Source organism: Penaeus monodon, chromosome 39, assembly GCF_015228065.2.
Source record: "Penaeus monodon isolate SGIC_2016 chromosome 39, NSTDA_Pmon_1, whole genome shotgun sequence".
Lineage (NCBI taxonomy): Eukaryota > Metazoa > Arthropoda > Malacostraca > Decapoda > Penaeidae > Penaeus > Penaeus monodon.
Window position 1 is genome coordinate 24,286,924 of NC_051424.1, and position 14,096 is coordinate 24,301,019.

The following is a 14,096-nucleotide window of genomic DNA, read 5'->3' on the forward strand; positions in this document are numbered from 1 at the left end:
GCCGGGACATTAGCACTTGTTGATTTCTCAAGTTACTGTCCCCTCAACCCCGGGAAAGATGCCCCCCCCTCCTTTTTAGGTTTGGAAAAAGCCTTCCCCCCCAAAGGTTCCTTCTTATGAAAATTTTGAGAGGGTGTCTTAGTCATTCTACTTCACCCCTGAATTGGAGGCCTCAAGGTTGTTTCCCAATTTGTCCTTTGATTACAGGGGGTTTCTTGCGAGGCCCAGACTACCCAAAGGGGAAAGGGCCTTTGCCTTAAAAGTGTTTTGTTTAGAACTGGTGTGTGTGTTTATTGTATTTTTTTTTTTGGACGGGTGTATACATAAAGGGGGCATTGGGTTTATTCAATTTTAATATTACTTTTGAAATTAAAATGAAAAATCCTTTTGGACTTTATTTAACCAGAAGTTATTTAGAGATTGTATTAAAATTTTTATTATCCAAACTTTAATTTATGGTCCAAAAAATCAAAATATACCCTTTTTTATTTGTAGGGTTTCCCCTTTGGGCCCCTGAAATCTGCTCCTAAACAGGCCTTGCCTCCCTTTCAGACGATGGGGTTTCTTTCCCCCTCAAGGCGGGCTCAGTACTTATGGCGGTCTTTGGCTGATATACCTTCTTTTTTTATTTTTTTCCCGCTTAAATTGATTCTTTGGCCCCAAAATATGGAAAATCAAATTTCTTCTCTTAAGTACAGAACGGGAAAACAGGTAATAAATTTTTCTAAAATCCTTTAGATTTTTGGGAAAGGGGGAAGTGCATAGTGATTGAGGATAAGTTGGAAAACAATTTTTGGGGGTTTCACTACGCCTGGGAAGTCCGTCCTCAATTCAGGGTTAGTAACCCCCCTTTTTTTTGTGAGTAAGTAACATCAAGAATAAAATCTGTATATCTGATTATAAAAATAAAAGCATGATTAAAGAGTTATTAAGGGGTTTACACTGCATGAGATTGTAAAAGACAAAAAACTTTCTAATTCGGGTATGCAGAGTGTTCCTTTTTATTTGGGGCCCCAGTGGCATATTTCGTTCCACAGGTAAAGGGGAAATTATATGTACCTAAAAACTATCAGAGAAAAATACCATGCCCCAAGGCTGGAAATAAATGTCAGGTTGTTGTATTTAATATGTATGATATTATTCTCTTTGTTAAAAAGGGTTTGTGGAGTCTTTTGCATATGTATTTACATTTAAAGGGTTTTATTATAAAGAGTTTTTTATGTAATTTTTAAATCATATCCAATATTTAAGACATATTTATTTACGTTTTTTAGTCAATTTTTGCTTAACTTTTCAATGTTGATTGGGGTCGGGTTTTTTGTTTTTAAAGGGCAGGGTGAGAGAAAAAGTTGTTTTGGTTCTGGCTTGATTTGATCGGCAAAAGGGAACTGTGGCTCCCCCCTGTACCACTTTCCGTAGCCCCCCCCTCTCCCCCCCCCAAGAGCTGGGAAATTAAGGAATTGAAGGTGGGCGTTGGGCCAGAGGAGGGGAAAATTTTTTGATGAAGTAAGTAGAGGGAGTGTTAAGTTCCCTAAAAGGCATTTTACTTCTAATCCCGAGATGCCAAAATTATTTTTTTGTTTTTAAAACAGAAAAAAAATCACGTGCCCCCCCCCCAAAATTAAATTTTTTCATGGAGATATCACATAAAAATGTTTATATTTGAACAGATATTAGATATAGGTATGTGTATAGAGTATAGATGTACATAGGTGTATTATAAACAGTACAAATATATATATTTCTTAATGTTTAAAAGAGTAATTATTTTTATATCATTTTTTTAAAAAATTTTTTTTTTTCTTTTTCTCTTTTTAAAAATAAGTGCATACAACTAACAAAAAAAAATATAACCTCATACTGAATTTTTTTTTTTCCAAAGCAGGAGGGAAATCGGGGAAGGGAGTCACGGGGCAAGAACCCCGAGCCCAAGCTTACTTGACATGATTTGGGAAGATCGAGTCAGGAAAGGTTTGCGAGAAGCTGAAAGAAGTGATTAAGACCCTTTCCTTGTCCAAAGGCATAAAACAGGTTTTTTGACTAGGGACAAAAAGCTTTAATGTACAGTCAAGGATAGATGTTTACTAGAGATATATTTGTTGTGTAGGAAGAGGGATTTTATGTTTTCTTTTTTTCAGTAGGCAGTTGTGGAGAAATGGATGATGGTAGCTAAATATTTTTTTCATATGTCAAGTAAAAAAACCCGATTGTGCAAGGAAAAAAGCGAAACTCTTAAGATCTTAAAAAAACCCATTGTTGATTTTTTTTATTCTGGGGGTTTTATTTCAAGGAAAGGGGGTTTTTTTGGATCATACAGCACTGATTTGTAATCTTTGTTGAAGGTCGATCCACAAAATTTTTTTAGTGTGGGGTTTAATGTGTTTGTGCGCCATGTGGGGGTTAGAAAAGTATATTTTTTAGAAACTTTTAGAAGAGAGGGAAATTTTAGAAAACAATCATTTTTACATTTATTTTTTTTTTTTTTTACTTTTTTAAAGTGAATCTTGAAATTATTGGGAACACTGACTTCCATGTGTAGGCTAATGAAAAAATTTAAATACAGATTCTGTAGACTAGAGGAAAGGAAAAAATGCTTTCTTTGATTTTGAGATTGTGTTTTTTTTCCCTAAGGTAAACAAAAGTTTGATATACATTCCAGATGCACATTCCAACATAGCTGTAACGCCCTTTTTAACAAAATTCTGCATTTCCTAAAAACAGACGATGGGACAGGGGATATGATTTCTGCCCTTTATTTTAACCTGAGACTTGATGGTTGTTTCCAAGCAGATCCCGGACACCTTGTACTTTTTTTTGCCTGGGAAATGCCCCAAAAAATATACATATATATCAGAGAATTTTTGTCTTTGTTTTATATAGTTTGAGAGTAAAAGACTTTTCTGTTTTGTGTTGTGTTTACAGTATGGAATTTGCCTTTTGTCCCTTATTTAAAAATAAAGAATATTTTTGTTTTTTTTAGCTATAAAAAAACATATATTATATACCCTATTTTTTTTTATAAAATATTTATAGACTTGTTAGGGTTTTCCAATTTTTGTTACCTTTTTATGTAACCCCCATCTGGATTTAATTTATTATCATATAGGAAATTTTAGAGAAATGTACACCTCCGTTTACAGGTTTTTTAGGTATAGTTTAAAAACTTGTCAGAACTAATTAAAGTAAGTCACAAGCGATTTAACAGTTAAGACTTTAAAATCTTGAAGGTATAGAATTAAAAATTTTCAGCAAAATAAGAAAATTTAAAATTTTTTGAAGATATAAAACATGCTTTGGTTTTCACAATTCAAAACCCGTGTGATATTCAAATTTTGTGAACTGCTCTTTTGAAAATGCCCCCTTTAGGTGCTAAGACACAGGGAATTGACAGCAATGCATTTTTCTTTGAGAAAAAAATGCATCTTTTTAGGTACTTTAAACAGGGTTGGGGCCACCGAAAAAAATAGGCTACACTTTAAAAAAAATTCAAATTTCCCTTTGCCATTTTGGTTTCAAAAAAGATCAGCGGTTCCTCCCCAAAATATTTTGATGGGCAGTTGTTTTTTGTGTATTATTTTTTCCATGAAGGTTTCATTTGTGGTGCAGTTGTGCGTGAGTGGAATCCAATAGGTTGTGAGTTCATTTATTTTTTATATTGTAATAAAATTTTTTTAAAAGTAATACTCATAGTAAGTTTGGTGATATAACAGTGCATTTGTAGATAGGAATTTTTTTTGTTTTAATTCTTTGTAACAAAAACTTTTAATTTTAAATTAAAATCTGCCCTTTCAGTGTAGTCCATTGATGGCCCTTCTATTTTTTCCCTTCATTTTTTTCTGTTGCAAGTGAATGGAACTTCTTGCCCCTGATAAAAAGCTTTTAGGGCATTTTACAAATAAGGAAAAGTTATATTAAGAGTGCAAAGTTTTTATAATTTCAGAGATTTATTATAAAGAGTTTGGGGGAAACATTTTTTTTTCTCTCCTATCTTTTTTAAGTAGAAATTTTTGACATAAAGTATACCAAATAACAAGAAATCGAGGGTAAGTTACAGATATTTTTCTGCCTTTGGGTTTTGGATAACTTTCCTTTTCCCTGTGTCTCCATTTTTCCTGTCTCACAGAGTAATTTACTCTTTAAAGGGGTCTTTGGCAATATCTTACCTCTTCAGGGAACTTTTCTATGGTCACCTCATTTTAAATTTGAGATTGTTGTTTTAAACTTTTTAAAAATCATGTGTAATGAGAAAGATATATTATTTGCAATAATACAAAATTTTCTAGTTTGATGTTTTTTTCAGATCAGTGTAAAAACAACATTTTAAATCAGCACAAATTGCCCATGCAAAGGGCTTTTGACCAATTTGGTTTGACTTGTGACTACAACATCGGGAAGAGCAAAATGAAATTCGGTGCAAGATGAAGTTTGATTTTAAAGAATTAATGGGTGTGGTGTTTCTGTTTGTTTTGAATTTTTTGTCTTGTGTTCAGGTATATGCAGGTAAATATGATAAATTGTTTTTTATCAGGTATCAAGTAGCTTTAGTATGTTATACGGAACCGAAGTATTGCTTAAACATCATAGTTCTTTGTTCATTTTTGAAGATATTTTTTGAAATGGGGTTTGGGTCAATTCCCAAGCACATTTAGAGAATAGGTCTTTGTTTTTTTCAAAACTTTTTCAAGTGGGGACCTAGTTCCAGATTGAAAATTTTAGCTAGCAGAATACTGTAAGCACCATTTCTTTTTGTCAAAACCCAAACCCAGAGTTAGTGGATGTCAATCTGCATAAATACCAGTGGAAAATAAAGAGATTGAGAAGTCTTTTTACAATGAAAACAAATGTTGGAAAATTGTTGACTTGAAAGGGGAGAAAGAAGCCCAGAGTACCCTTGTGAAGATTTTTCGGGTCTGTTTATATTTTATGAAAAAATTTTAAGTAATAAATATGTATACATGACATTCCACACATCTGATAAATATCCACATATCACCCCCCACCCACAGCCTATTTTACAAAGCCAAATGCAAACCAAAACACAAAAGCACAAGTATGCACAAAAAAAAGCACATACAAACACACATACCCAAACAGTTGTTACATGCAAACCAAACTCAAAAACCCAACACCAAAACACACACACACACCCACACACAACACACACACACACACAAAACACACCACCACACACACACACACACACAAACCCCCACACACCACACACACACACACACACACACCACACACACAAAACACACAAACACACACACCCACACACACACACCCCAAAAACACCACACACACCCACACAACACAACACACACACAACACACAAACACCACAACCACACACACCCACCACAAAACAACACACAACACCACACACAACAACACACACACACACACAACACCACACACACACACACACACACACACCACCACACACACACACACCACAAACACCACACACACACACACACACACACACAAAAACACCCCACACACACAAACACACACACACCACACACACACACACACCACACACACACAAACACACACACACACACACCACCACACACACAACATCACTACACACACACACACACACACACAACACACACACACACACAACACACACATAAACACCACACACACTACCCATACACGTATACACGCATTCATAAATATGCGATATATATGTATGCATGTTGTTATTATATGCATATGTTTGAATGTAAATAATTTAATAATTAATAATCATTTTGATTTCAATTTGTTTTTCCGGTCTTGTCCCTGAGATTCAGGATTATTACTTCAATAATAGTGAGTACTTTATACATGTCCACGGATTGCAAAGGAAGTAAAGAGGGATTTTAATGTTAAAATTACACCTTCAGATAATGTTAATGGTATCATTTCTTCTGGAGCAAACATGAAAATTAGAGATGATATGTAATGGTATTTTCTTTTTAATAATGGACCAATAGTGAATAATTTAATTAGTTCCAATCTAATCATAAATCTTCCGAGCTTACTATATCCCACCCATTCCCAAGCTCGTTGTTGTCGTTGGGTGGAGTAGGAACTGAGGCCCAAATGTAGAGGATAAGCCTCGTTTCACCTATTTTACATGCTCTTTCCTTCTCCTGCTTTCTCCTTTCGAGGTCAACAAGGAGTGCGACAGGGTTGCCATTCTGTCTCGCACCTCTTTAACATATATTCTAAACAATTATAGAGAGGTGCTCTGGAGAATTTTGAAGGACTGTAGATTTTGAGAAACAAAATATCCTAATCTGGAAGAACGGAATCATTACCTTCGGCCCCCCCCAATCCCTGTGCCGTTGTTGTCGTGGGGGGGCTTAGGATGCGGAGACTGGGACCCATGATGGGAACTCCCCAGACCTTGGGACTCAGCCCTCGACTCACTAATTTTGCATGGTCTTTATTTTTGCCTTCCCACCTTTCGTTCTGTCCTTCACCAAACACCGGGTCTACTATCCACCTCCTAGTGTAGAGCCGTGCTGCAAGGATAAGGAACTGAATTTGTGCGTCCTGAACGGCTGAGGGAGCCTGGCACTGTATTTTCCCCTGATTTTGTTATCTCGCCTTCCCCTCAAAGGCCCTGATGGGGGTACTGTTTTTATCCCCACATAATCCGGCTTACCATGGCCAATATGAAAACTTTGATCTCCACTATTAGGGCAATGATGCTTGCCCTTTATCAATGCCCAAATATGTAACTCATCCGGATCCCGACCCCAGTCTCTCCTTTGACCACGGCCTCCGAACACTGCACAACTACCGCTCATCAATTCTCTAGTACGTACCACAACCATCCTTAGGAACTTTCACTCTCCCAGCACGCTCAACTTCATCCTCTACCCCCACAACCTCCAACTCAACACCCCATCCTCCCTATTACTACCTTACAGCTTATTCCCCCCTCCCATAACGCTCCTCGGCACTACTCCTCGTCCCACCGCCCGCCTGCGACTACCCCTATCCTACCACATATGAATACCCTCTTCAGCCGCATCCAAATGGGACATTTTTCGTGATCCTCCACAGCTCCCTACTCTGACAACACACTTCTCTTCACAACATGTCTCCAAAATAACAAGTAGGTAACGTCTCTTTCCGTATCCGACGCCGACTCTCCCTCTGTCACAGTAACATCCGATACCAAGCTATACATTAACAAAACTAAATCATATATTGTAACCCCATCCTTGCAAACCCCATCCAGCCCTCAAGTATTTGCACCGTAACAGTTTTCAACATCTCCCCAATGCAATTGCCAATCTATGACAAAGCTTGTCAGATGTGGCGAAGACCTACTTGCCTGTCTCACAGACTTGAGCAACGTCAGTACAATGCTACTCCAATCACCCCAGATATCGAAGAAACCCACTAACATGCAAAATTACCTTCCGTAGACATGACCTCCCTAAACGTCCTATATAATAAGGAGAAGCCCTCCTGTTCTCCATACCAACCTCCTCACGTCAGTGCCAAAATTGTTGGCGGTCTAGACACCCAGCAAAACATTGCCGGCCAACGCCAGATGCCCCAGTGCCCAACCTGGCCTAACCGATCTAACTGCCCATGGCACAATCACGCACGGTGCCTGTTGCGGCCCCCATATGTATTTTATAGGGTGCTGACCCACCTACAAATGTGAGTCTGAGGTGGCAACTCTCAGATTCAAACTTGACTCACCCTACGTGAGCCAGACAAGACCCGTCCGCCGTGGTTTTCTCTCTTACTTCCTTACTCCAGTAATAACTGCTCATTCTACCATTCTCCTACCCACCCCCCTACATCTAACCCCCCTCTCTACCTCTACCTTCCCAGTCAACTCTTTTTGCCATCCTAATCCAATACTCCAATCTCTACTAGCAGATATTTCAATCACCACCACACCCCAACACCTTCCCTCTCTCCCTCCTCGCCTACCCGTAACAGACAGAACAAACGTTCCCCCCCTCTTCGCCTACCACACAATCACCATCCCTTCCTTTACTCCTTTCTTGGACACCAGTCCTCTCTTCCCCCCTCACAAGAAATCCTAATCCCCAACTCCCAAACCAACTCCTTAGAAGAAACCATGAAATTTCAGATTTACCTATTAAAACTGACACTCAACCTCCAATCTTCACTCCTGCTCCTTCCCATACTCCAAGTAACTCCTGATATCCTCCTCCTCCTACTTATCCCCCTACACCAATCTCTCCTACCCCTCCCAACACAGCCCATCCCCCCCGACCCCCGCTCATCCACACATTCCCTTTAATGTCTCATCAATACTTATCATCAAACACTTATTTCACACCTCCCTTTTCAACCATGTCCCTTTGCACGGTTTATCCGTATCTTCCTTCATCCGTGACATCAAGTGATATCCGGCTACTTCTCCCTCCCACACCTTGACTTTGTTGCTTTTGAAAATCTAATTTCCCAACTTCAACCACCTTTCCTCTAGTTTGGTGACTTTTTAACTGCCCACATTCTTAGGGGTATTCGATCACAAACTCCGAGGCCGTCTCTGAGCGCTTCCTCTCCACAGTTGACCTTACTATACAAATTCAGATCGCCCGCACACACTTTGATACACTCACGCAATATCTTTTTCATGCATTGACATCTCTCTATGCTCCCCTTCTCTTCATTTGGATTCCACTGGTCAGTCTTTAGACACTTTCCCTATTGTGACCACTTCCAGTTCCCTTCTCCTACTTCATACGTACCACTCCCTAAACTCCCCACGCTGGTGTTTTTTGATAGGCTGACTGCATACTTTCACTCACTCTCTGCTATTCATACCCTACCATCCTCCTCACTTCCATTTCAGAATGATAACAGTATTTCACAAATACAGTCTTTAAGAATCTGGCACATACAGCTATCCTCAACCTCAAAGACCATATACATCAAATGTGTTCCATGGTGGCATTCTGATTGCACGAAGCACTTCGCTTAAAACGGCAGCCTGGAACAGTTACCGCTACAAGAGAGTTTACTCCCAATCCACTATCAGCCTTATCTCCTTTAAAAGAGCATCTGCTATTCTCCTTCGTACACTCCGAATAGTAAAACAAATAGCATGCCGAAATTATGTTTCTTAATTATCATCCTCTACACTATCTCAAATGTTTTTGCGCCGGATCCATAACTATCAGGCCAACCCATCCCCCGCATCCTCCCCTGTCCTCCATATTCAAATACTCTCATTTCTGATCCCCTCCAAGTCGCTAATGAACTGGGTGATTATTTCAGCAGGGTCGTTAGTGGTTTCTCCACCTATCTTTCACACTTCTCTGCTTTAAGACCACCAAGAACGTAACCCCATTACCTTCACCACCATCCTCTGATGAGTCCTATAATGCCCCGATTTTTCTTCCTCTGAATCATTGCCTGCCCTACAACGTGCAGTAACACTCATGAAGGCCCGACGGTAATTTCACTTACCGTATGCTCCGGCAACTCCCATCTTCTCCCTGATCTTCCTATTAAAAATTTCAACCACATTTGACATCAGTAAATTTCCCTTCTAATTGGCAGAAGCTCTTATCCTTCCCTTCCTGAAACCCACTAAATCGGGTACCCTTCCTCAGCTATCTCCCATCGCACTAACTGTAGCTTGCTTGGCAAACAATTAGAGCGAATGGTGAACTTCCGCTTATGTGGGTATCTTGATCTCACCTCTCTCTCTCCTTCCCAATTCTTTTTCGCCGTTCCAAGCACAGCTGACCCCTAGCTCATTTTGAGACATATATACATCTGCATTTGCACGCATGAATCCGTACTAGCTATTTTTTTTGATCTGAAAAAGCATATATACGACATGGCGTAACAAATCCTCCACAATTGTCCCTCTAGGCATACGGGAACATGGGTGTCTATAATAATTCCTTCCTCTCCACGCACTTCCAGGTCAATCGCCTCTGCCCATCTCTTTCTTTCCCAAATCGAAGTGTCCCACAAGGCGTGTGCTCAAGGTACAACTTTATTCCTTCTGCTGTTAATGGATTTGTCTCAGTTTTACCACCAGGAGCCCGGTCCTCACTATATGTTGATGATTTACCATCTAGGCCTCTGGCACATCCATACCCAATCTCTACCAACTTTCTTCAATCTGCAATCTCATCATATCTTCCTGGGTCGCACAACATGGCTTTCCTGCTTTCTACCTCTAAATCTTTCTCGCATTCTTTTCTCTCGCTCACGTGTAGTTCCTCCTACCCCCACTCTTCTATATGGCACTCCCACTCCCATGCCCGTTCCTCTGGCAAATTCCTATGTGTCATTTCTGACTTCAAACTGTCCTGGCGAGACCATATTCTACACATTAGAGAAAAGCTCTCACCGGGGCCGTTTCGTCTTAAAAACTCTCTCCCATATATCATGGTCTCAGATCGCAAAACTCTCCTTCATCTTCATGTTACTTTGATCCTCTCCACTCCTATGATTATGGATGCCATATCTCCTCCTCTGCCTCACTTCTCTCCTTGCCCATCTTGATACAATCCTCACTGTTGTCTTCGCTAGCCTAGCGCCCTGTCGCTCCTCCCCAGTTGAGATCCTGTACACTGAATCAGGCATACATCTCTATCTCGACGTCGTGCCCTCTCTCCTCTCGATGCTATGTTGATTCCACCAATTTACCCTCACTAAACTAAATATCCACAACCCCTACTTCTTCCCTTAGCTTTCATCTCCACGATTACTACTCCTTTCTCAACACTCATGGATCCCTCCTTCACATTCCCTTTCACCCATCTCCAACCTCTCCCATTCGCTGTCATTCCGTCCCTCCATGGCTCATACCTCACCCCATATTTTGGCTCTTCTGTTTTCCGGGACCCACCAAATCAAATATCCCTCCTACTGTCCTTCTCACACATTTCCTGACATGTTCTCCACTCATTCCTCTAGTATTCACGTATAACTGATGGCTTCCAATCCAACTCCCGGTCTGGTGTTTGCAAGTAATCTCCCAACTCGTACTTTCAATATCCCTTCCTCTGAATCAGTGTCCCTTACTACAGATGTATGCCCTCCTTTTTGCTCAAAACACATAACTCACTTTCTCTTCCGTCTTTACAATTTTTACTGCTCCGTACTCATTAACTCTCATAGTCATACACACCACCAACCCCCTTGTTTGTAAGATCCAACTGGTTGTTCTCCTGTCCACACGCCTAAACACTCAAGATTTTGCTGGTGCACCAGCCATGTTGGAATCCCCGGCATGAACGGCAATCACTAGCACCCACGCCCTATGTCCACATCATACCAACCACGCTTCTCACAATATCACCAAGGATTAATTCCACACTTTAAGACCTTCTTGTATAATGTTGCACTCTTTTTGGTCAGCCTCCGCACTAATAAATTACATTCTGTAAAACTATCATCTCCTCCTGGTCCAGCTCCATTTCATCGGAACAGACGTTGGAGCCCGCTCTCGCCGCTTACGCATTGCACACCCGTCTAACACACTCCGATCTGATGTCACAATCTTGATCCACCTTATGTTTCCTTATTAATGTTCCCCTTCAATCCCACACATCCTATTATCGTGCCCACGTTTTTGAAACAACCCGTACCTCTGCTTATCCCCAATCTATCCTCCTTCACCGACCTCTCCACTATCAGACATCCTTTCAGAATCCCACACTTTATGCTTCAACAACTGTCTCCTTTCCTCAAACGTATACATATCCTTCTCTAATCTACTCCTCCCACACTCGCCCTACCCTTTCACTCACCAATTCCTTTGCCGCTTAGCAACTAATCACTACTCAACCACCCTCCAACATAACTATAGGGCTACATGACTTAGTGTCTAGCACATTTCTCTTTGCTTTTAACCATTACAATTACAATTACAATTACCTTTACGGACAAAGCGAGTTATTGAACTCATTAGTTTTCCAAATTCATCATATGGTTCTGAGTGTTGGGTGCTGAAGAAGAATAGACAGAAAAGATCATAGTTTAGACACAATCTGGGTGTTACAGACGAGTATACGTATTAACTGGACAGAGAGAAAACGAATGATAAGTGCTGATAAAATAAATTGTAAAGACCGCCTGTTGGACTCTTGACCAAGAAATTAAGTTTTAATTTGGTCATAGGGTCCGAGAAGTAAAAGTATTAAAAAACTTGCGACAGGGTGGTATAGGAACAGAGCAACCTGACAAGACGAGCGACACATCAAGATATTTGCGGTTGTCCGATGGTACAAGTGGAAAGAAAAGCGCAGATCGAGTTGATGGCGAAGATGGTGGAGAGGTCCCGGCAAAACCTGCTTGTTCGTCTGCAATTTCTTCTCTTCTCTTCCTCAGCAATAATTTTTCAAACAAAATTTGCTGCTGTGACTTATTCACCCTTTAGCTCTCCTGACCCGTCTTCTTTACCTTGAAAAATTTTGTTGGCATGATAGGAATGGATTGTATTAGGGTTATGTATAAGCCACACCAGTCCGTGCTTGGTCCAAAGCCGGGGGGGGTGGAAAAATAAATAAGAGAATGATTCCTAAAAGTAACACCGGCACTCTCCGTGGAAAGGATATGGCACCTTACCACGTACTCACTCCAAGAGCAACACAACAATGAAAACTACAATTAGTAGCATGCTGTGCCACGGCGGCTCAAACATGAACCTACCGTTAAATTAAAAAAATAAGCCACATCCAGTGTTTTTTTAAATTTATTGATAATAACTATTCCATAGAGGGACAAATTGTCACTTCAGTAGTACAAAAACATACTCTGGGCACCTGAAATTTTCTCAGTTTTTTTTTTCTATTACTTTCTATATAACTAATGCAATTAAGGCACTTAACTTCATTTTATAAGCATTTGTTAAAAACTTACACTTACGGTCGACAAAAGAGAATCTGCAAGTTTGAGCTTGAATTCACGTAGGGACATTTGCTTCCTCTTAGGTACCTCTAAGTGGTTTGTTAGTATTTTATTGAACTGCATATAGATTAGACTGCTGAACAACCATATCCAAGAGCTCATCTGAGAAAATTCTGAACAGATTTACTGGAAGAGATATGTCCTCTTCAATCTCACTGCGGTCGCTGACATCATATATGGGAACTGTAGGTGCTTCATCTCTGCTATGAATATGTTCCCAGTACAATTCCTCCCCATCAGAAGACGGCTCTGAAAGATGCGAAACATTTTTTTATAGTAATATTCTAAGTATATATAAAATATGTCAATCAACTTTTCACTAAAATGTTTTTCTTACTCATATTCTATTATAATAATTACGGACATAGCTTTATAATTTTGCACTTTATTGAAATTATTCAGCACATGAATAATGTGGAGAGGCTTACGAACCTTCCTCAGACTCATGTGGTGAGTAAGCATCTTCCACCTCATCCACAGCATGTTCAACAATATCTTCTGTGTCACTTGAATACAGAAATTGATGCATAACCCGTGGCCTATATACTCTTCCATTCCTGTAGAAATTGGCTGTGGTGATTCCTGATCCACCTGAAAATAATTACTAACTCATTTTAGTACTGTATGACACCTCATTACAGTATGCCATGTTGCTTATATTAGATTTCAAACCATAAAACAACATTTTCTTTAAAACTTATAGAAAACATATCATGTAATTAAATAAAAAAACGCAGGTAGGAGATGATTGTTGCAAAAATATAGCTTGTGTTTATATATAGTCAAGTATGACTTGCATGTGCCTCATAGGACAATTTAGTCACATTTATTTATATTAGCCTAAAACTTTTCTGTTTTATCAAGTATGGATATACTGGTATGAAACATTCAGCTTATAATTTGTTTATTACAAAAAGTAAATATCTCTGCAGTAAATTACCTGGTTGAGGATCCATGATGGCTCAAAATGTTGATGCAGTCGGTGCATGATAAAGCATCCACACCCTGTGATGTTTTCCAATTTTCTGAGCTTGATGAAAAACCAGGGCTGAAGCAGAGTTGCCAGTTCCGTCAATATAATAGGACAATAATGTCCTCTTCAGCAAAACACCTTCCAACTCGGGATATTTTAGCCAAAAGGACCATTTATTTAAAAGCGGACAAATT

General features: G+C 39.6%; 1 protein-coding gene across 1 annotated transcript; it reads right to left on the reverse strand.

Moving 5' to 3' along the window:
- Positions 1-12,891: 12,891 nt before the first annotated feature.
- LOC119597568 lies at positions 12,892-13,982 on the reverse strand. The gene is made up of 3 exons (XM_037947142.1): positions 13,870-13,982; positions 13,362-13,520; positions 12,892-13,178 (listed from the first exon to the last, which is right to left on the reverse strand). The coding sequence occupies exons 1-3, from the start codon at positions 13,883-13,885 to the stop codon at positions 12,979-12,981; spliced, it is 375 nt and encodes a 124-aa protein (XP_037803070.1). The 5' UTR covers positions 13,886-13,982; the 3' UTR covers positions 12,892-12,978.
- Between the last annotated feature and the right edge of the window lie 114 nt (positions 13,983-14,096).